Source organism: Mustelus asterias, chromosome 20 (genome assembly GCF_964213995.1).
Source record: "Mustelus asterias chromosome 20, sMusAst1.hap1.1, whole genome shotgun sequence".
Taxonomy (NCBI): Eukaryota; Metazoa; Chordata; class Chondrichthyes; order Carcharhiniformes; family Triakidae; genus Mustelus; species Mustelus asterias.
The window spans coordinates 51,604,262-51,629,095 of NC_135820.1; the positions used below are offsets into that span (position 1 = coordinate 51,604,262).

At 42.7% G+C, this 24,834-nt stretch overlaps 1 protein-coding gene across 1 annotated transcript in view; it reads right to left on the reverse strand.

Annotated features, from left to right (window-relative positions):
* The window catches only part of prex1 (phosphatidylinositol-3,4,5-trisphosphate-dependent Rac exchange factor 1), a 204,203-nt gene that overhangs the window by 40,400 nt on the left and 138,969 nt on the right, over positions 1-24,834 (reverse strand). The window contains exons 20-26 of the mRNA XM_078236543.1: positions 17,189-17,325; positions 13,612-13,795; positions 11,587-11,753; positions 8,840-9,001; positions 7,388-7,598; positions 2,520-2,796; positions 719-925 (exon numbers count right to left, since the gene is read on the reverse strand). Of these exons, the coding sequence (XP_078092669.1) occupies positions 719-925; positions 2,520-2,796; positions 7,388-7,598; positions 8,840-9,001; positions 11,587-11,753; positions 13,612-13,795; positions 17,189-17,325 (1,345 nt within the window). The remainder of the gene's footprint in view (positions 1-718; positions 926-2,519; positions 2,797-7,387; positions 7,599-8,839; positions 9,002-11,586; positions 11,754-13,611; positions 13,796-17,188; positions 17,326-24,834) is intronic.

A 24,834-nucleotide genomic window follows, 5' to 3' on the forward strand; every position in this document is an offset into this window, starting at 1 on the left:
CAAGCCAGTATTTGGCATTTGCAGTGTTTAAGGAAGACTGCAGATTAACCCGAGTGGGCAGTGGCAAAATAAGTCATTTTTCTTGGTCAAATAGTCAGCAGTTGTATTTCACCCAAGTTAATTTAGCCATTTAAAGGCATAGGCAATGGTATGTAGAGCGATTATTCTATTAGTAAACATATTCATCTTATATTAAAGAAACAAATTAATAGATACGAGTGAAATAGCCTTATAACACAAGAGGTTGCTGCCCTAATGGTTGTTGTGCATATTCTCGAGATAAGTGATTTCCCACAAAGCGAGTTTACAATTTAAACTGGATAACCAGAGTTTATTACTGGGAGGAGGCCAGAAGCTGAGAGAAAGAAAATTTCTCTAACGGATTAATTGTTCTGCATCACTCTACGCTTAATCTTTCTTAAAAGTGACTGATTAAAGCCCCATCAACAGAATCTTCCCAGCAATTCTGCCAGCCAGGCAATGGTCAATGGCAGGAGCTAAAACAGATATCAGGGTTTCAGTAATCAACCCGGAGAATGGAACTGGGACAAGGTGGCAGAGGCGAAGATAGAAAATTAGTGCAAATGGAGAGGGCCACATGGTATGTTTCTGTGCTGTAATATTCAGAGATTAATAAACACATTACCACTAAAAGACCAATCATAAACTTATGCTAGGTTGGTGGTGTCTCGCTAAGGAGATCGAGAGAGGTTCATACCTATAGGAATCCCTATAACTTGTTGTATCGTGTCCGGAGTCATCCTGCTCTTCTTCATTCACCACAAAGCAGACTCTCTTTGTTCCACAGTGTTCTGCTTTGTCAATATCGTTTTCTTCTATTAGGACGGATGGCGGAAGTGCGAGGTCTGATGAAGTGTGCTCTGAAGTCTCAGACTGGGCAGGCTCAGTTATTGAGGACAGCAGGCTGCAGACACAGTAGAAACAACATTACGCTCGTGATCGACAATAAATGCTTTGCACATGGAAATAATTTTCTCTCTCTTTGTTAAGCCACCTGGAAACAATTGGCTTGTATTTCCAGATGGATTGGGTACCACTTCTTGCATTTGAGATCACGTGCAACACAATTTAGAGGTGAAAACTGCAATTCAATACAAGGCTTCAAGTTACAGTTAGACATTAATGCAGTAAACACACAAATATTACCGATGGTTACCCTACAAATGGAACATTACAGCCTTTTTGTGGAACGAGTTCAGAGGAGGTTCACAAGAATGATCCCAGGAATGAAGGGTTTGTCATATGAGGAGCGATTGAGGAGTCTGGGTCTTTACTCAATGGAGTTCAGAAGGATAAGAGGGGATCTAATTGAAATTTACAGAATACCAAGAGGCCTAGATAGAGTGGACGTGGAGAGGATGTTTCCACGAGTAGGAGAGACTAAGACTCGAGGGCACAACCTCAGAGTGAAGGGACACGCCTTTAAAACTGAGATAAGGAGGAATTTCTTCAGCCAGAGGGTGGTAAATTTTGGAACTCATTGCCACAGAAGGCTGTGGAGGCCAGGTCATTGAGTGTCTTTAAGACAGAAATAGGTAGGTTCTTGATCAATAAGGGGATCAAAGGTTACGGGGAGAAGGCAGGAGTATGGGGATGAGAATCATTTCAGCCATGATTGAATGGCAGAGCCGAGTGACCTAATTCTGCTCCTATATCTTATGGCCTTAAATCACAGTTTGAATCTTAATGTTTATGCTGCCTAACTTTCTTATTTTGTTGGGTCAACTTGTGTCACAGGTTCCTAGTGGGCTGTTCAGAAAGTAATTTTTAGGAACATCTTCCAGCTGAGCTGCTACATGTCTAAACAGGGGCTACAGAGGAACAAGAACGTGATCAATTTCTTTCATTGTTGCAAAACAAATCATCTATTGCTCAAGGTCAGAATGCTGTTTGGTGATGCTGCTACCCATCATTTCTACTGACTAATAATATAACTAGTTTAATCTTAAATTTGTGATTTGTCACTGGCATTCAGATTTATGGTTAGCCGTTTTCCCAGGTCAATTAAAGCAGTGAGAGCTGAACCACACAGATAACTACTTGGAGCTGATCCCCAATGTGTGTCATGATCTCACCCACTAGTTGAACCAGGGCTGACTATCCAAGGCCACCAGTCAGAGTCAAACAAAAAACAAGGTCACTAACTTTCCACAAGAAAGAAGGGGAGAAGAAATAGAAGGCCCAGGATTCTCCAAGCACATCTCAATAGTCATTAGCAGAGCAGTGCCTGCAGAATGATACGGAAACAAGTCACCACACTCGTTGAGAAATAAATATGATCTGCTGTGTTTTTGGGTGTGAGCGTTAATGGAGGCAACCAACTGCAAGACAAACTAACCAGGCAAACCTTAAAAATTATTAGTATGGCAAAATCATTAAATAATGGGAGTATTGACCAGCAAGTCAAGAAAAAATCCAATTTGACATTATGCCAGAAAGGCACATTTCTGCAGAGTAGGTAATCATTAACATTCAATCCTGAGTCACTGATCACTTACGCATTTATTTGCATTACGTATTGCTTCATCTCTTTTGAAGAAATCTCCAGTTTGATAAAAAGCTGGAAGAAAGAGTCCTGAATCTCCATATCTTCCTGCTTCAATAGACAGCTCAAGCCTCCACTTTCTTGGGTCACCTCTCCATTCTGTTGATTTACCAACTCATCTGAATCCAGCTGCTGGTCGGTTTCTCCCTCTCCCATCACTAAACACTTCCACTGGGGTGCTGCCATGGTGGTGATGCTATGCCGAGTGTAGTTCATAGGATTTATAATACCTGCAAACAACAATAACATCTTACCGTCACCAAGAAGCAGGCAATGAAAGAACCACTGAACATTACACATTGCTGAGATCAAGAAGCAGGAGTAAATAATATGAAAAGTCAGCAACACCCACTGTTGCCAGCAGCAAAACACTGAACTTTGGTTGCCCTGAGGGACAGAGTCTAAGCCCCAATTTTGATTATTAAAGTCACCTGTAGACGCACAGAGCTTTTGAACAAGTAGCAAGATGTAGCTAGATGGATTACAGAGTCCAACTTCAGAGGAGAGGGGAAAAGTGCAAATTACATCTGCCACTCCAAATGGTGTTTCTAACAACCATATAGAAGTTCACTTCCTGACAGCTGTATGCCGCATAATAAAATAAATCATCCTCAAAGCAACTTGCTGTACAAAGTCACATCCTTCAACTGGTTGCACGGGATGTACTCGGCACCATTTCAGTGGCCCAGACTTTGCTACACTATTAATGGCACGGCTGTCAGCATTCACCCTTATTACAGGGTAAAAAAAACTTCTGATAGCCGCACATGCACAATTAAATGGGAAACACCAAAAATGAGTCAGTGATATTCAGTTCTCCACTGGTTGCGCTGTTGCCAATGGAATCCAAATCACTGTCATGGCATGACCTTAGTATTAATTGCCCACTTCTCGTGTCCTTTAGACAGATCCAGGACCAAGAGTCTTAAACGTCACAAATGATAATTATTGCATTACACATCTGGTCCTGAATTTTCTTCTTGGGAAATGTAGGGTCTTATTCCCAAAGGAAATTTATGATGCAGATTTACATGCCTTTTTTGTTTAGTTTTACTCCTGATTTCGCTCTATTAATATGACGTGTGTTTATTTTTATTCTCGTACCATGATTTAAATGCCATTTATAGTTTTTAAAATCTGCTTTGCAGTCTGCGCAAGTCGCTTGGGATTCTTCAAAGTGATTGACTGAAGAGCCTCTCCCTGCTGCGTGATTGGCTCACGGATTCCTATAGAGGGCGTAACACTGGATCAAACACCCAATTGCTAGAAATTTCCACTGACCAGCCTATAAAATGGGTGGGATTTTCCAGCCCTTTCCGCTGGCGGGAAATTCCAGTCCCAACGATGGCGACCCCTTCAGTGGGTGCCCTACAGGTAGGACAGACGAGACATGCAAAATGCTGTTGTCATTGGTGGGACCAAATGATCCCAGCCAATGCCTCAGGGCAACTGCATGTCAGGTGAATGGCAAAGTTGTCCTTTTTTGCTGGTCACAGCAATAATTGGGCCCATGTGTTTACTCTTCAAACAGACATCCCAGTTTTAAAAAAAGTAATTAAAATACACGAGTATTAATATCCTTTGCTCCCATTTCTCTTCCACAAAGAAAGTGGATGGATTCCCCTTACACTGGCTCTCTGTCCGGGTGCGAGTCCTCTGGCAACAAAGAGCAAAACCTTCAACATATCAATGTTCATCATTTCTAGCCTCCCACCTTCTCCTCCTGCAGTGCAACATGAAGCTGGTGTGTTAGAAAACATGCCTCAGCACCACCCCAGCCCCCACCCAAATTCCAGATCCGAATGTCTGAAAGGAGTAAGCAACAAGCTACGGAAGATCCCCAGGTGAAGTTTACAAGATTTTGCGCACTTGCAGTTGAACTGACCTGAAGTGATCCCTCCCTTGTCAACTGCTTGGCATAAGCAGCAACAATGCACTTATGCCTGGACAAGCCAAAACTGTTCCGCACCATGCCAATTTCAACTTTTGAGAATTAACTCCAGGTTGCAAAGACAGGGAACTTCTTCTGAAGGAGAAACACTGTCTAATCATGGCCAATGCTTAATCACGCGGATGAGTTCAATGCTTTGGCATTGACAGTAGTCTGAGTCATGAGTCAAGATTATTTCTCAACAAAAATGGCAAGTAAAAAGGAAACAAAAAACTCAAAGTAGTTCACATTTTCCTCTGACCAAACATCACTTGAAATCACATTTTCCATAAAATCTACATCTCAAATTTCTCAGAAATGTTTCGAAGCCCATTTTCATCGCACAAACGTACTGTTGGCGCACTGCGGATGACCATTTTCTCCCATTTATCAAGACTTATTCAACAATTAACCATAGTGTGAGAAAATCTGGAATATTAATCTAATTTTCGACTGAAACCTACAAACTGGAGATCCAACTCTTACACAGAAAGCATAATAGAAACATAAGTAGACCATTCAGCTCCGAGCCCACTTCCCCGCCCCCCCATCCCAATTCAATCAGATCACAGCTGATCAGTATCTAAACTTCATTCATTGCCCTAGCTCCAAATCAATTTATACCCTTACCCAACAAAGCTATCAATCTTACATTTAAAATTAATTGCACACCAAGGGGGGAATTTTACCATTTTGAGTCGAAGTGCCAGATCTGGGCGTCAAATAGATTCGCGCCTGGAATCCTCTTTCCAGCGCGCCCATACGCGTTTTGCCGGCTCCGGCCCGATCCGAGCTGTGGGCGGGGGCTTAGTGTTGGCGGACCAATCGGAGCTCTGAACTGCGCATGTGCAGTTTGAAAAAAATCTGACAGTGCGCTCGGGCGCGAAAAAAAAAAAAACAGAAAGCGGACACATTGGCTCTCTGACATTCATCCTCTGGTCGGGAGGGTGTGTGACTGATTATCCCCTGGGGGAGGCGGGGGGGGGGGTGGCGGTTGGGGGGGGGTGACGTCTCGTCCTCTGGTCGGGGGGGGGGTTCCGCTGCCTGTCTGCGGCCGATCCCTCCTGGCACCATCACTGGTACACTACCAGCCACAGATTACTCTTCCCTGCAGGTGCGAGAGAGCGGGAGAGATGGCTGTGGCTGGTAGTGTACCAGTGATGGTGCCAGGAGGGATCGGCCGCAGACAGGCAGCGGAACCCCCCGACCAGATTATGATACGTCACACCCCCTCCTCTCCTCCACCCTCCCCTCCCCCAGGGGATGATACGTCACACCCCCTCCCCCCCCCCCCCCCCCCCCCAGGGGATGATCGGTCACACCCCCTCTCCCACCCCGCGCCCCCCCCCCCCCCCCCCCCGCCCCCAGGGAATGAGACGATGTCACACCCCCTCTCCTCCTCCCACTCCCTCCCGCCCCAACCAGAGGAGGAGCTGGGTCAGAGAGCCGTTGCAGTCTCTGACCCCGCTCTTCGGAGGCTGCAGCGGCGACTTCAGACTTTTATTTTTCGGGTCGGTAACAGCACGGACGCGGATCGGGCCAGAAGACGGTAAAGTGGGATTTGGCGGTAGAGTTGGGCGCGCGGTTCACTAAGTCGATTTAAATGCATGCAAATGCATTTAAATCATCGGGCCGCCCGATTCGGGCGCGGGCTGGACCTGCGCCTGAATCGGGTGTCGGTAAAGCCGCGATCTGCTCGGAATCAGGTGCAGATAGCAGTATAGGCCCGACGCCCAACTTTACCGCAATTTCGCGCCCGGAAGTTTTGGTAAAATCAGGCCCCAAATGTCTACCACTCCCTCCCTTCCCAATATCCCGGGTCCCAAACATGCTTTCCGAATTAAGCAGTGATTTACTTTTACTTCCTCTGATTCAGTAAGCTGCATTCGCTGTTCATGCTTTGGCCTCCTCCAGATTGAGGAAGTTAAAACCCAGTCTGCATAACCGCACTGCTGAACATTTCTAGGCGGTCCACAAGCATGACTCAGAACTTCCAATCATTTGCCTTTGCACTCTGACCTCGGCCTCCCATACAAGTTGCAATAAAACTCAATACAAGCTCAAAGAACAGCACCTCATATTTTGATCAGGCACAACCTTCTGTTAACACAGAATTCAACCATCTGATGTCTTAGCCATTGCTCTCATTTTCCTCAGGCAGCAGGTACTGTCGTAATCATTAGCACTTCTTCTGAACTCCTCTTTTGCCCCGTTATCCCATTCATATTCACTTTTTAAACCTGCTGTATCATCCCTTTGGTCATCAAAAGACTTCTGCCCTCCACCCTTCATTATTCCCTCCCTTGGCACACCCCTGCCATCCTCCACTTCCCGTCTCTGTACTTGCTTTAAACCTGATACATTTCTAACTGACAAAGGTCATCAACACAAAATGGTCAACTCTCTTTCTCTCTCTGCAGATGCCGGTTGACCTCCTGTTTCTGACGTGTTCGGTTTCCAACTGCAAATTTTAGTTTGATCTCTGTTTTAAGATGAATTAAACATTATTACAGTGTCAGTCGGCACATTACAATTATCTTCGCAACTCGCTACAGAGAACTGAAAATTCAGCTTGGTTTCCATTGGCATCCAGTATTAAGTGAACGTGTTTCATGTCAGATGAGGATGGGATCAGGCTGTTACGAACCAGTCAGCTAACCTGCTGAAATTTAATGTCTTAACTTGCACATGCAGAACGCAAACTTGGATGAGGTAACAGAGGACTGTCAACATACATGGAACCGTACCACAACACACATCAGAACCTCTTGGAATCAAGTTGGTCGGTGTGATAAAATTCAACTCAGGCAAGGGGAATTTAGTGTTTAATTAATTAAATTAGTAATTAAACAATCTTAAACGGCAACAGTCAGACAGCAATTTTCCATTACCTTGATCCTGTTCCAGGCCAAGGAAAGAATTTTTTCGACCAAAGCGTATGCTGAAAGATCTTCCCAGAGAGGTTGTACTTTTGGGACAGGATACTTCAATTACATTAACATGACAGTTGGTTGGACAGAAATCAGTGCTGCTTAACAGGTGCAATTTGGTCGAAGCTTGCTTGAAGGAGGGCCATGCTCTGTTTTTCAACTCCTGGGCAAACTAAAGACAGCAACAAGGAACAGAATTCAATAAAAGATACTCCCATGGACATTCCCTGATGTTCACGGTTTTTAAATTTAATCAGGATATAAACTGTGCACTCATCTTGGAGACAGTCAGCAATATGCACTGACAGTACTTCACTGATAATAAATTTTATTTACTTCAGTGCTGGGGAATTGAATTTATTTTTGTGATTGACGCTTATTTGTTTTTTTTTACGTTTGATGATTCAGTGATTAACCATTCAGCCTATAGTTCCTGTCCTAGTTTTTGAAAGAACTATACACTGAATTCCATCCCCGTGTCCTTTCCAAAATCCTTTTGTTTTCTGAAACCAAAAGAGAAAATGCTGGAAAATCTCAGCAGGTCTGGCAGCATCTATAAGGAGAGAAAAGAGCCGAAGTTTCGAGTCCAGATGACCCTTTGTCAAAGCTTTGACAAAGGGTCATCTGGACTCGAAACGCCAGCTCTTTTCTCTCTTTACAGACGCTGCCAGACCTGCTGAGATTTTCCAGCATTTTCTCTTTTGGTTTCAGATTCCAGCAGCCGCAGTAATTTGCTTTTATCCTTTTTTCTTGTTTTTCAAATATTTATGCATTTTTGATTTAAAAGCAATTACAAATCTGCTTTTACCAATGTTTTCAGTGAAAGGTTCTAATAAACCTCCTGTATATAAAAACATGGGAAGGGATACTTTAAATACTGAAAGCATACAGCCATGAGTTACTTGACATAAACGGGATTCCACTATATGCAATATTTTAATTACTTCTGAAGATTTTTCCAGTTAACTTCAGAAATATTTGTTACTATAGTTGGCAGCCAGGAAATTATCTGCCATTATTAGAATTTGAATCCCAATATAATGGCAAAAATCTTAAAGCCCCATGTTTTGAGAACAGAATATTGAGAGTCTGTAAGTGTGTGGCCCCATTAGAGCTTAGAATGAATGAGAAATTTGCCTGGCCATAAACTACCGTTATTTAGCTCAAGGCACCAAAACAATAAAGTTGGCTCACACGTCTCCAACCACCAAAGACATGCCCAACTTCAGGTATCTGACAACAAATCATAACAAATGTAAGTTATATAATTGCGCTTATCATGATAACAGAGTGCAATGTTGCATAATTCTACAGAAAGTGATGCCAGAGGGTTTTATCTAAGATTTCAATAGCATTTATCAGATTTTGCTGGTTGCATTCTATGATCTAGCAAACAAATTTGCTGTTATGTACCTTGGAATAATTGGCAATTCGCTTGCCAATGATGCCGAGCTTGGTCTCACACAGATGTCGGAATTCAAATTGAGGCTTAAAGATAAGGGAATTCCTGGAAGATATCAATCCTCTGCAGTTCTTCACAAACTGACAGTCATCTGCTGCTAAAGCCTCTAAAATCTGGCAACGTAAGCAAAGTTAGTTAATGAGGCCTTTAGAACAACAAAACAAGCACCCATCGGAAGAAAATTCTGTTGGAATATTTATCATGGGAACATTACAGAACAGTTAGGCCAGTTAGGTGACAGGAGAGGTGGGGGCTTTGGTAACATTTTTCAATGCAGAATAAGAAAAAGCTTTCCAAAATGCAAAAGTTAACATTCAAACTTGATTGGAAGCAGAATATTGCGCTTGTACTTGAATATTCTTTTACTATAAACATGTAAACACGGCACATAATGGAGTTCACCTTTGATATAGTGGGGAAATCCCATTCACTTTATTGGCAATCAAAGCTACCTCAGTCACTGGCAGAATAATTTTGGCTGGCAAATCTTGAAAGCAATTGTGTATGTGCAATTGCATAAAATACAAAACAATCTGGCAAGACCATCAGATTTATCCATTTTCTCACATGATGCAACCGCACACTAATTGCTAGTGATACCAAAACTCAGGAAAGCTGCCAATGCTTGTTGGAAGCAGGCCAAGGGATTTTAAAATGTGACATCTTGACAACCTGATGTCTGCTCACACTGTTGCATCTGCCTTATAGAGGTTGGGCCTTGTGTGGTGGAGTATCTTCACTGATGATCTTATTGAATCGTGAAGCAAGATCTAGGGGCCAAGCGATCTACTCCCCCTCCAGTGTACACACGCACACAACAGCTGACAGCACCAAGCCAAGATGCTCAGAGGACCAAGATGAAAAAGAGAAAGAAAAAGAGAAAGAAAAAGAGATAGAAAAAGAGATAGAAAAAGAGATAGAAAAAGAGATAGAAAAAGAGATAGAAAAAGAGATAGAAAAAGAGATAGAAAAAGAGATAGAAAAAGAGATAGAAAAAGAGATAGACAAAGAGAGAGAGAAAAAGAGAGAGAAAGAGAGAGAAAGAGAGAGAGAGAAAAAGAAAGAGAGAGAGAAAAAGAGAGAGAAAGAGAGAGAGAGAAAATAAGAGAGAGAAAACGAGAGAAAACGAGAGAGAGAAAACGAGAGAGAGAGGAAAAGAGAGAAAAAGAGAGAAAAGAGAAAAAAAGAGAGAAAACAAGAGAGAAAACAAGAGAGAAAACAAGAGAGAGAGAAAATGAGAGAGAAAAGAGAGAAAAAGAGAGAAAAAAGAGAGAGAGAGAGAGAGTGTGAGTGAGTGAGTGAGAGAGAGAGAGAGAGAGTTGGAAAGATGGGGTGAGGGCAAGGGGTGTCCTGGGAGGCAGAAACCAGCAGTGGGAAAAACCTCGATTCAACCAGTAACTGACAGCAGCTCAACAAAATTACACCAGTAATTAAGAATAATACTGTTACCACTCAGGGCCCCTCTATGCAGCTAGCAGCATTAGGTGTAATATCCCAGTATCCTATCAATAACAGTATGATATTCACCCTGAAACTATAGCCCAAACTCCTGCACTGCACGTCTTTGAACCATTTTTCACAGGGCACATTATCCTAAGCTCAGCTTGGCACCCACATTTCCAAACCACTCTATGGCTAGGGCTCAAAGTAAAATTTGTATAAAATTATTTGGCCTCTGGAGCCCCACAACTGTCCGCCTTTCTTCCCGACCTCTCCGACAGCACATTCCCCACTGCCCCCACCTCTCCCACAGAACCTTTCCCATTCCCCCCACCTCTCCCACAGAACCTTTCCCATTCCCCCCACCTCTCCCACAGAACCATTCCCATTCCCCCTACCTCTCCCACAGCACCTTCCCCACTCCCCCCACCTCTCCCACAGCACCTACCCCACTCCCCCCACCTCTCCCACAGCACCTACCCCACTCCCCCCACCTCTCCAACAGCACCGTTCCCACTCCCCCCACCTCCCACAGCACCTACCCCACTCCCCCCACCTCTCCCACAGCACCGTTCCCACTCCCCCCACCTCTCCCACAGCACCTACCCCATTCCCCCTACCTCTCCCCCAGCACCTTCCCCACTCCCCCTACCTCTCCCCCAGCACCTACCCCACTCCCCCTACCTTTCCCACAGCACCTACCCCACTCCCCCCACCTCTCCAATAGCACCTTTCCCACTCCCCCTACCTCTCCCACAGCACCTACCCCACTCCCCCTACCTCTCCCACAGCACCTACCCCACTCCCCCTACCTCTCCCTCAGCACCTACCCCACTCCCCCTACCTCTCCCACAGCACTTACCCCACTCCCCCTAACTCTCCCACGCACCTTTCCTACTCCCCCCACCTCTCCCACAGCACCTTTCCCACCCCCCTACCTCTCCCACAGCACCTACCCCACTCCCCCTACCTCTCCCACAGCAACCTCTCCACCCAATTTAAAGAATGGCTGTTTCTCCTCCACTTTGTCCTTCTTCCAGTCCACCCATCCACAGCAGGGACTGGCAACACATGATAGCAACACATTTTTCATCTTAATTGATTTAAAGTTAAACAGAGGCTTTGCATTTCAAAACATCCCAGCTCCATTATATAAATGTGATTTATATATGGTCTTGCCCAATAATGTAAAATATATCACTACTCCATTAACTAACACAGGAAATCAGTCCTTGAAGTATAATTGAATAATCCGCACCTTTGCAGTTAAATTGAAACATCCCTTCGGCTCCACCATTTTTTCTTTGACGTGACATTTTATCCCCGCTGTGCTGACGTACTCATAGACAACACCATGCTCCAAATGTACATTATCCACAGTCATGTTGATATGAGAGGTCACCCCATCAGTGTTCGACTGCAGCTCTGCAAGGATCAATAAGTGATTGCCTTTTATGGGTTAAAAGACTGACTACCTGAAAACAAACTCAATTATTCACTTGTTACGTTCAAGTTCAATTAGAAACTGCAATTAGATTTTTACAATTTTAAAGTAGGCCTCACTGAAAATTTGTTTAGGCCCAAATTAAGTTAACAGAATTAGCCAAACCAAGTATAATTTTCATTCAGTTTGAGAGTTATCATGAGCGGTTTTCTTATACAAACCAGAAGAACATCATTTTATTGAGGAGTTGAAAGAATTTGAGAATCAAGAAGCTCGATTAGAACCAATCCATGAATTTATCGGGACCACTGCCTAAACCAGAAGTGAGCGAACCAATGTTCACTCCAATATGTGTGAAAGGACATGGAACGGCACATGCACTGAAAATCTCAGCTTTGTCAGTTTGTCAGGAGAAATTTTCAGTATAATGTAAGTAATGACTTGAAAACTGTTCATTGACAAAAATGCAGCACCCAGGGGAGTTTGTAGCCTACCTAGGACAGAGAGGGTGGTAGAGGCAGGTTTTCACACACCCTTTAAAAAGTCAGGTAGATGCGGCACAGTGGCACAGTGACCCTGGTTCAATTCCAGCTTCGGGTCACTGTCTGTGCGGAGACTGCACATTCTCCCCGTGGGTTTCGTCCGGGTGTTCCAATTTCCTCCCACACTCCCAAAGATGTGCGGGTTAGGTTGATTGGCCATGTTAAATTGACCCTAGTGTCAGGGGGATTGGCAGGGTAAATATGTAGGGTTACGGGAATAGGGCCTGGGTGGGATTGTGGTCGGTGCAGACTCAATAGGTCGAATGGCCTCCTTCTGCACTGTAGGGATTCTATAGTGATGATCTGCCTCCCAAGAGCCCCAATTCAAGGATTCCAATAGTTGGCCTCGTACCAAATGGACAAATCTTATGAACATCTTTCACTCCAGATCAGGAGAGATCACCACTTTCCCTCCCCACCTCCACAATTCCCTCATGACAATTTTTTTTAAAAAGTTGCTCAGGGAGTTTAGCTCTGCATCGGGAAAAAATGTCAATTACCAGTCCCAGGCTTGTATTTGTAATCCAACAGCAACATCAGCTGCTTTTACAAATCCACAGGACCTGGTTAATGCAGCTGGTTGCCAAAGCACGAGCCCCTCACAGCTGGCTGCAGGCTGACAGTGAAACTGCCTGGATTGGAAGCCAGTAAAACCCACTGAAAAATGGGCCTTCCCCTCCCAGTCAGTTTTACTGAGTTGCAGCCCCGATCAGCCGGTTGCGAGGGATCCAAGTTGCATGCAACTGCGGTCTGACCATGGTTCCTATACAAAACAAACACAGCTTACAGTTGAAAACAGAAGTGGTTTACCATCTTCCTTTGCAAACAGCAGCTGTAAAGGCTGACTAAACATCAAAGCCACTGCCAAGGTGCACAATCCATTCACACTTCATGGATCAGTGCATGAAAAGTTTACATTTCCTAGATATTGGTCAGAAAATGCCAATACATTGCAGCTGAACTTTCTTTAGATTAACAACATGTCTGATGCACAGGCCTCGAAATGGCATGGCCAACAAATATGCCTGAAGCCAGTTACGTAAACAGAACTAAAAAAAACTTTACCTCAACCAGTTTTATTCCTCACATTCAACTTTGTGGTTCTACACATGGATTAAAGCAACTCAAACAGAAATTATGTGGCTCGTGTTACCATCAGCCAACCAATCTAAGTACATTTTAAACTCTGTGGAAGGGATATGCTAAAACATAAATAAACAGAAAAACACACTGATGGCTTCTTGAAAAATAAACGGTTTAGTCAGACAGGTTCCGTTTGCAATTAACCACAACATACCTGCCTCCTGTTTGCTCTCGCTGATATGATCAAGTGCTTTTGTTTGACTGGCTGAACCATCTAACAGCTTATCATGCAATGATAGATCAGAAATACTGCAAAGACAATCGGTGCTGAGTTTTCTTCGCGTCCTGTCATCCACATCATCAACAGTCCTGTATATCCACTGACTGCAATTTGTTCCCTTTGAGAAATGAGAGCAAGAATGTATTAAGATTGTTCACACTTTTCATTAGACTCAGACGTGACAGACTTGTTCAAGCCAACTTAGTTTTAAAATAACGAGCAAAGTGTTTTTTTATTTTTCTTGGTCAACATGGGCGGCACGGCCGCACAGTGCTTAACACTGCTGCCTCACAGCACCAGGGACCTGGGTTCGATTCCCGACTTGGGTCACTGTCTGTGTGGAGTCTGCACGTTCTCCCAGTGTCTGTGTGGATTTCCTCCAGGTGCTCCGGCTTCCTCCCACAGTCCGAATGACGTGCTGATTAGGTGCACTGACCATACTAAATTCACCGAACATGTGCCGGAGTGTAGCGACTAGGGGATTTTCACAGCAACTACATTGCAGTGTTAATGTAAGCCTACTTGTGACAATAATAAATAAACTCTAAACTATCACTGGCATTTACTATAATCAAGCCTTTATACAAAGCCGATTTGATCTAATTTATCATTATCACAGATATTGGGATACAGTGAAAAGTATTGTTTCTTGCACACTATATAGATAAAACATACCGTTCGTAGAGTACATAGGGGAGAAGGAAAGGAGAGGGTGCAGAATGTAGTGTTACAGTTACAGATAGGGTGGAGAGAAAGATTAGCTGATTAAGAAATCAGAATTTAAAACTGTTTAATACTTTTAGTCAAACCAGAGCTACTTAAAGGAGAATGAAGGGAAAAATAGAAAAGTAAAAAAAAATTAAAAATACAACTGATAGGGTTTTTAAACACGAGAGTTTGGTTTTTCCCATGATGGAGGTGGGTAGGAAGGGGAAAGAGATAAATATTTCTGTTTGAGTGGTCAAACAGATCTTATTCTGGTGCCATAAATATCAGGAAAATAGATATCATCAAAAACATAAATGATATCATGTGAGATACCTGTATATGCACCCTAAAACAAACAGTGGCGACAAAATGTGTTAGCTGGACAGTGCAAATAGGTTAGTGTTTCATAAAACACATTACATTAAATATTTATCTCTAAGTCAAAGTCACACACAAAGGATTACCTGGTTACCATCACATCGCTGTTTGTGGGAGTTTGCTGAGGGCAAATTGGTTACCGTGTTTCCTGCACTACAATAATAATTACACTTCAAAATGACTTCACTAGCTTTGAGATGTCCTGTGGTCAAAAGCACTAAATAAATGCTACATGTGATTTTAGTTGTGGGTCATTAGGCTAGGATTCTACAGAAGGTGTGATGCAGTATCTTTGAACTTTGCTGATTGAAAATAATACTTATTGCTTCAGACAAACTGACACGTTTCCATTCATGTTAGAGTCATAGAGGTTTACAGCATGGAAACAGGCCCTTTGGCCCAACTTGTCCATGCCACCCTTTTTTTTAAAACCCCTAAGCTAATCCCACTTGCTCACATTTGGCCCATATCCCTCTATACCCATCTTACCCATGTAACTGTCTAAATGCTTTATAGAGATATATATATGCTTTATGTTGTTTGCACTTTTAAGCATATTCTCTCTCAAAGAAAACAAGGGAATAGGGCAAGGATCTCCATTATTGTATAAAAGTACAGAAATAGGCTGCAAAGATGATACAAAATATACAAAGTTGTTTCTCACAACTGGGAGTTAAACAGGTATTACCTCTTCAATTATATTCAGTTGTGTAGAAATAACAAAAATGATGCTGCTGGTTCAAATACAATTCCACATTTATCAAAATACATACTGAAAACAGTATCAGTGATATAAAATGCAATGGTCTAAATGCAGAGTTAACAGTGACACATTACATCAGCATTATTTTGTTTGATCAAATGCAACCCATCCCCTCCCACAATCCCGTAGCTATTGCAGAGCCCAAACAGTTCTCTGCCTGATAAGACAAACCAGTGAACACCTCCCAATTCTTAGCCAATAACTGCTGTTCAGTCACTCAAGGGCTTTAGAAGCACTGAACAACAAGTTAGGTGGCTTGCTTGGCAATGCCCCACTTCCAAACTTTGCAACATCACCTAGCTCCAGGTAATCTCTCGAACCCCTACAACCAGATTGGACTGCTTCACAATTCCACTTTCTTGATATAAAGCAGCACAAATCCAAGTCACTTGTGGGCGGCACGGTGGCACAGTGGTTAGCACTGCTACTTCACAGCACCAGGGACCCGGGTTCAATTCCGGCCTCAAGTCAGTGTGTGTGGAGTTTGCACGTTTTCCCCATATCTGCATGGGTTTCCTCCAGATGCTCCGGTTTCCTGCCACAGTCCAAAAATGTGCGGATGAGGTTAATTGCCCATGCTAAATTGACCCTAGTGCCAGGGTGATTAGCAGGGTAAATATGTGAGGTTATGGGAATAGCTCCTGGGATGGGATTGTGGTCGGTGCAGACTAGATGGGCCAGATGGCCTCCTTCTACACTGTAGGGATTCTATGATTCTACTTACCACCCTGACTGACGATATAATGCCAAATCATTAATCGTTATTGGAGAACATTCCATATTAAAAAGTCTTGTGAGGACAACATCAGCTGTGATTCAAGCTGGTCCTCCACCTCAAGGCAGCTAGGAATGGGCAACAAATGGAGCATTCAATCCATAGAATCCCCACAGTGCGCGACCATTCGGTCCATCGAGTTTGCACCGATTCTCCGAAAGAGCACTCTACCTAGGCCCACTCCCCTGCCCTATTCCCATAAGCCCGCACATTGATCATGTCTAATCCACCTAACCCGCAAGTCTTTTGGACTATTTAAAGTTTATTTATTAGTGCCACGAGTTGGCATACATTAACACTGCAATGAAATTACAGTGAAAACCCCCTAGTCGCCACACTCCTGCGCCTGTTCGGGTACATTGAGGGAGTATTTAGCATGGCCAATGCACCTAACCAGCGCATCTTTCGGACTGTGGGAGGAAACTGGAGTACCTGGAGGAAACCCATGTAAACAGGGGGAGAACATGCGGACTTCACACGGACAGTCGTGCAAGGAACACGGGTCTCTGGCGCTGTGAGGCTGCAGTGCTAGCCACTATGCCATCGTGCCGCCCCATTAATAAATTTAATAAGTAGAGATGACACACTTGAGAAAGCAAAGCCTGATTCCAGCACTGCATTGAACACTGCTTTAAAATCCCAACACAACACAACCTTTAGTTTCATTGTTTATTATTCTCCCAGAACATTAAAAACAGTTCAAAACTCAATTCACTTGCACCTGCGGAAAGTGGGGGAAAGAGGACAAGTTGCTCTGATTAGCTGTGTGTAGAGGAATTGAAACATATTATTTAATTTATTTACAATGATACAGTGGCTTAGACCAATGCATTAGCACCTAATTAGAGCAAAAGCCCACGATTGCATCCGATATTACTGCGACTTACCAGTAGATGCTGAGGATTTTTTCTGTATGCACTGAAGTGTTCAAGTACTTCAGTGTAGTTCTCCTTGCTGACATTATTCCCATTTACTTTCAGAATACACTGGCCAGGGAGAAGCCCAGCTGCTGCAGCTCCAGACCCTGCAAGATAATCAACATTTCAGTAGCAAATCACTCAGTGCACAAACAGTGCATTATCCGAAAATAGACATTGGATAGCATCCTACTAACTTGATTATGCCAAATTTCCAGCTGGTAGCAACTGCCCAGGATGGTCAACCATCAAAGTTGCATTGGATACAGAAAATATTTGCAACATAAAATATATTTCTAGGTGAAATTTACCTTTAACGGAAAGCACTCTGCCCTCAGATTTCTATTCCAACACCTTATCCACTTAAACGTGCCCAGTCAGTTATATTGAGTACATTGTATAATTAGTAAAGGCAAAATTTCCCCCATTACCAATAGGAATCATAGAATCCCTAGATGCAGAAGCAGGCCATTCAGCCTATCAAGTCTGCACCGACCACAATCCCACCCAGGCCCTATTCCCGTAACCCCTCATATTTACCCTGCTAATCCCCTGACACTAGGGACAATTTAGCATGGTCAATCAACCTAACCCGCACATCTTTGGACTGTGGGAGGAAACCGGAGCACTGGAGGAAACCCATGCAGACACAGGGAGAACGTGCAAACTCCCACAGACAGTGATTCGAGGCTGGATTTAAACCCGGGTCCCTGCCGCTGAGAGGCAGCAGTGCTAACCACTGTGCTACTGTGCCGTAAACATTCTCCAGAACTGGATTTCATGCATGATTATTTCTCACTTATCGCTTAAAAGTAGAAGTTTCAAAATATAAACACTGGGTACTAAAATAAAATGAACGCAGTCCTGGACCTCAACTAAATGACGTTAATGAACCAAAAGTCCATGAATGGAAGACAGTAAACTTTTTCTTTCTGCCAACCTGTGCTATGAAAAGTATTACATGCAGGCCTGAATAATTCTGCCCAATCTCTATACCCGCAGTTCACATGCACACACTCACTCACACACTAGGTGGAGAAAGAGGATGAAGTCAAAACACACCCGCGTTGTGAGCATAAATAATGCATGAAGATTCGACCCAGCTTACACCACTTTTTGCTTCCTCAATGCGTTTGGAGTACTTCACATTCATTCATAAAGATGGAATGTTCAAACCCATTCGTGTGCGAGGAGTGGGAAGAGAGAAAGGAAAAGGGAGGAGAAGGAATAAAACAGCCCAACAGCTGTGTAGCTTTTAGCACGAGGACACATCATGACTGACCTCCTCATGGGCATGTGAAATCTTGATAATACGTGGATAATTGTCTGCTCTGTAAGCTACTCATATGTTTTATAATATTCCACAATAGGGTTGTATTGCAGAGGGACAACATGCACTTTGAAAGTGCATGTTTTACCTCTGAAACCCAAACCAATCACAAGCGTAGCCTCGGTAGAAGTAGATTCGCACAATCTCCTCTCGCCCATCACACCCACTGTGTTCCAGAAGTTTTGATGTGGAGATGCCGGCGTTGGACTGGGGTAAACACAGTAAGAAGTTTAACAACACCAGGTTAAAGTCCAACAGGTTTATTTGGTAGCAAAAGCCACACAAGCTTGTGTGGCTTTTGCTACCAAATAAACCTGTTGGACTTTAACCTGGTGTTGTTAAACTTCTTCCAGAAGTTTGGCATTTTTGGAAAATGGAGCCTTGGGACATATAGTTTTCAGTCAATGGTTCTGGGAATCCTGGTGTTCATACGTCTCTATATAAATAGCTCTTACCATTATACAATACTGTTTTCTTGGCCTGTATTTTGCAATATCCTGCTGCAGTCTGTTGCACAAGGATTTGTTTTTAAATGATTCATTTTGGTTAAATTTTCTGGATAAATTTATCAACTCCCAACATTGTGTTACTTATTTACTGTAACCTGTTGTGACAAAGAGCAGTTTGGCAAGACACGCATTTGATTGCATAAAACACACTCATCTAGTATATAGGATTCTAATAGGACAATCCGTTGCAATGTACAAACCTCAACAGGTTCTTATTTAGTCTCTAGATTCCTTTCCCTACATTAACAACAAGCATAGCATCACCTGTGAGCAGCTTTCCTTTTCCAGCTCAAGATGAAAACTGAACATTCAAGAGTACCTCTTCTCAAAAAGATAAGGAGAAAGGAAAGGGTAGCTCTGTTAATGATGGAAGAAATTGGCAGGATAGTGAGAAATTATACTGGCTCGGAAGACTAACATGCAGAATGAGCTTGCATGGAGATAAGCAATAGCAAAGGAAAAAGAAGTCACTCATGGGAGTAATTTATAGGGTCCCTAACAGTAACTATACTGTAGGACAGAGTATACAAGCCCCATTATTTCTAGATACAAGAAAGATGTTGCAATGACCTTGGGTGATTTTGATGCTCACATATATTGGACAATTCAAATTGGCAAAAGCAGAATTGAGGGCAAGTTTACAGAGTGCATTTGGAAATATTTCTTCAAAGAATCCATTGTGCGACCAAACAGGGAACAGACTATATTAGACTTGATAATGTGTAATGAGACAGCATTATTTATTTCATAGTAAAAGACCCTCTAGGCAACAGAGGTCACAATGTGCTAGAATTTCAGTTTGAAGGTGAGAAACTTGGGTCTGAAACTACACTAAACTTAAGTTCAGTGTTTCAAATTTAAGCTGAAAAGTTATTGACAAATTTGGCTAAAGTAGCCTCAGAAAATAGGCTAAAGATAAGAAGGTAGAGAAGCACTGGCAAACATTTAAAGAAATATTCACAAGATAAGAGCTCGTGCTGTTCTGGGTAATGCATTAACATGGACAGAGCATTGGCTAGCTAACAGAAAACAAAGAATCAGGGTAAATAGGCGATTGTTTTTAGATTAGTTAGCTGCAATTAGTAGAGCACCAGAAAGATCAGCGCTGGGGCATCAACTATTTACAATCTATAATAATGACTTAGATGAAGGGACAGAGGGTATGGTAGCCAAAGTTGCCAATGATACAAAGATAGGTGAGTAAGCAAGTTGAGAGGAGGACACAAAATCTGCAAATGGATACAGATAGGTTAGGTTGGCGGGCAAAACTTTGACAGATGAAGTGTAATATGGGAAATTGTGAGGTTGTCCACTTTGGCAGCAAGAAAGGAGAAGCATTTTTTTTTAATGGGGAGAGATGGCAGAATGTTGTGATACAGAAGGATCTGGGTGCCCACGTACATTCATCACAAAAGGTTAGCATGCCAATAGGGCAGTAAATGAAATGTTGGCCTTTATTGCGAGGGATGATAAAAGGAGGGAAGTCGTGTCAAAACTGTACAGCGCACTTGTGAAATCACAACAAGAATATGCTTAACCATTCTGGTCTCCTTATTTATTGAGGGATATACTTGAATTGGAAGAAGTTCAGGGAAGGTTCGTAGCTTGATTCCTGGGAGGATGGGGCTGTCTTAAGAGGAAAGGCTAAGCAGTTTAGCCTATATTCGTTGGTGTTTAGAAGACCGAGGGGTGATCTTGTCAAAATATACAAGACTCTGGAGGGGGCTTGATAGGGTAGCTATTAAGAGAATGTTTCCCCTTGTGTGGGAATCTAGAACTGGAGGGCACAGTTTCAGAATAAAGGGTCACTTAGTCAAGAACATGATGAAGAGAGATTTCTTCTTTTAGAGGCCTGTTCATTTTTGGAATTCTTGATCAGTGGAGCAATGGAGGAACATACCCAAGAATGAGTTACAGCTTTTAAAATCTACAATTCAGTGCAAGGTTTTGGGAGGCAGGCAAGTAAATAGAGTTGAAGCAAAGGTCAGATCAACTGTGATTTTATTGAACGGCAGAGCAGACTTGAGGGGCCCAAAGGCCTGCTCCTTACTTAATGTTTTTGTTAACAATCGGAAATCAACAGCTCACTTGTTCCACTGAGCACCATCCTTCACCAGCTTACGTTTTGATAGCACTGTGTATAAACAGAAACATTTCAATGATTGAAAGCATTCTGGAAAATAAGTGGACCTCAAGCAGTTTCAAGAAAGGAAAATGGATCTACAGCGAAAGTAGAACCCGAAAGGCAGGAAGAGGATGGATAAGGTGGAGTTAAGAATGAGTTCCAGAATGTGGGAGCACAGACTCTAAAGGAGAAACACCAGCAGTGTAGCAGAACCAAGCAGGCATTGAAGGAATGAAGCATGCAGAAGATCAGAGAGGGAAATGGAGAAGTGTTGCAGGAATCTTGAAATTAAATCTCTCAGATCCAGGAAAGCAGTAGAGTTTGACGAGGACAGGGATGATGGGAATTGGTGCAGGTGAGAATGTGGGGTGGGTTTGTGCAGGGAGGCATTCTGAATGGCCTGCAACTTGTGGAGGACTGTGCAAGGATACTGGCAAAGTAGCATTGGAAACTTGCGACAGTAAAGTGGTGAAGGTGTAAATTAATGTTTTGGCACTGGATCAGGCAGATGTGATGAACACCTGCTTTGTTCAGTAAGGAAGGAATGAAACTGTAGTCATAGAGGCTTACAACATGGAAACAAGCCCTTCGGCCCAATTATCCATGCCACTCTTTTTTTTGAAACCACTGAGCTAGTATTGATGCTTTTCTGTGCGTTTTTTATGCTGATGGTTCAATCTCTCAAATTTGCCATTCCTTCTGTCAGGGAACACATCCACTCCCACACTAGGATTCACAAAGCAACCAACAACTTGCAATCATATAGTGCCTTTAACAAAAAGAATATCCTAAGGCACTAAACAGAGGCACAATTAGAAGTAAATAGACACCGAGGTAAGGACGGCATTAAGAGGCTAACTACTGCTATGCTCCTCCTGCCTCTTGAAACCTTTGTAAAACCATTTGTGTCCTTTACCTCTTTTAGTACATCATTCTTTAGCTTAACATTTAATTATTGCTGATTATACCGCAATGAAATACCTTTGGATGCTTTACCACCAAACCAAATAAAGCACAGATTTAAAACAAGCAGAAATTTCAATCCAAAGATAATAATCTGTAGATGGCGATGTGAAATGAATAACTTGAACAGTCTTATGTCTACATCAGAATTGAGTAGACAAGTACTATTACTGGATTAGGGAGTCTAGATGCTGGTAAATATGATATGACTTGACACATTAAAATGTTATGCTTTAATCACAGTTTATGCTTGGATCAGATACATGCATATCTGAACCAGACTGCACAAGTCAAACCTAAATCTTGCTGGAGATTTTAAACAAAAATATAAGAACGCAATAGCAGCAGCAATATAGACCTGCATTTTAAATTGTTTAAAGAAATGTTTTGGTGAACAGAATATATTTACCATAAAAAGTAAAATGGATTCAACACTGATAGTGACAAAAGTGAACATTAACCGCATTCGTCATGGTTCAACAAGCTATGTGCGCTATACTTAATGTTGATTTGAATACTAAATATTGTTTCCCCCCAACCCACCCCGAGTCAGAAATACATCTGACGAAAGCATGTGGGCTTTGCACCATGTACTTAGTATAAAGTTGAGATCCCAGCCAACATTAATCAAAAAGAAAGCACATCAAAAATTTGTTCAAACAAATAAAAACATTTAAAAGCTTCTTCACTTGCAACACCCACAATGTGTCTGCTACTTCTGAAACATCTTTCATTTTTTTCCAACAATAAAACCCCAGCACCTCCTACTCACCTGCTTACAATTATGCTATTTCTCTGCAAGTTCAAACTTCTTTTTATTGATCAAAGGAAGTTAAATTGCAGGTCACCATCCAAGCATTTGAAAGTTAAGGTGAGCTCAATTGTCGAACTATAAAAGCTGCATTTTGAGCTTTTATACTGAAGCCCCGAATTAACAATTTTTTAGTAAATAGTAGAAAGCAGGTGGAAAAAATATTGTAAATCATGTTGAAACTTGTACGGATTGGGTGAATTAAGTGGCATGATGTGTTGATATATCAACATACTGTGTTATATATAGGTTTGCAACACAATTAAGATCATGAATCTGTCAAATGTGTAACCCTACAATAACAGAAGAGATGGAGAGGGTGGGAGGAGAGAGAGTGAGAGAGAAAGGAAATATACACAAAAGGCATGAATCATAAGATCCCTACAGTGCAGAAAGAGGTAATTCAGCCCATCGCATCTGCACTGACCATAATCCCACCCAAGCCCTATTCCCATAACCCCTCATATTTACCCTGCTAATCCCCCTGACACTAGGATTAATTTAGCATGGCCAATCAACCTAACCCGCACATCTTTGGTTAGTGACTAATCTGTTTCCATGAATTTCTAAGTTGTTGTTTGAAGACAATCAGTGCTGGAGCTTGAGAGGCTCTGTCTCCAACCTCCAAGATGAAAGTCATCCCATGATTTCCGAAGGGCAGGGAAAAGCAAACAAAAATGCAATGCAAGAACTGTAACAGCAATTTAAATACACTTCCAAAATCGGACACATTTTTGAAGAATGCAAGCTAAGCACAGTTCCAGGTTTCCAAGATCCTGTTTAGCAAACAAAAAAAACCCCCACATTCTAACTGGGCAGAAAGAATGGGAACTAGTGCTTCAGCAAAGCAGTGCATTGGTCAAGACACCGTGGTAGGACTTGGGTTCTTCCTCAAAGTTCTCGGTACAGATCAGGAAGTAAAGCTCAAGTGAAAGCGAGAAGCAGGCAAAGAGAAAGAAAAGTAAACTAGTGTATTACACCGCGCCCCCAACCTCCATCATGTCGGAATGTACACACATAGCCTGTGCAACTGCTGCTTAATGCCTGTTCAGAATTGCCTCCATTTGGTGAGAGGATGGAACACTGTGAGGGCGATTTTTAGCCCGCATTAGCCGCTCAATGTAAATACGGGCCCAAAATCTTGTAAGAGTTGGAAAAGGAGATACTCGCCCGGCGTGATCTCATTTTCCGATTTTCCACATCCTTTGCCAGTGACGTAACGAGGTGCCCGTCCTTCATTTCAATAAATTTAAATGCAATAAAAGGGCTTCCTCACCATATGTTTCTCCCCACTGAATACTGATACTTGAGGTTGGTGAGGTTTACAACAGGTATTTAAAGACGCAAAGCAATCAAGGGAACCTGCCCTGAACACAAAAGTAAGCATCGCCACCAGGAGCAAAGGGATATGCCTGGGAAGTGTGTGTGTCTGTGTCTCTCTGTGTGTCTCTCGGTGTGTGTGTGTGTGTGTGTGTGTGTGTGTGTGTGTGTGTGGAGAGTTGGGGGGGGAGAAAGTGAAAAAGTTTATTTTTAGTCCAGATTGGTGCGCCCTTTAAAGATGATGCCCTGATCAGGCCCCGCTATGCCACAGTGATAGCAGAAACCCCAGATGTTCTTTGCAAAGAGTGCCGGAGAATCTAGAGAGAAAACTTGTCTGCAGCTGGAGCGCTACTGACCAGTTTCCCTCACTGAACAGACACTGACAAATCATCAGAACATTCTACCCTACTTCACAGTCAGGAAAAGCTCAGGATTTTGAAATGTTGTTGGCAGGAGAAACCTTAATCAGAAATCTCTCTCATAAAACAAGAAACGAACAAAGCACTTAACAAATTTTCTCCATTTGTCAATCAATGATTTAATTGACACTGTTCCAAG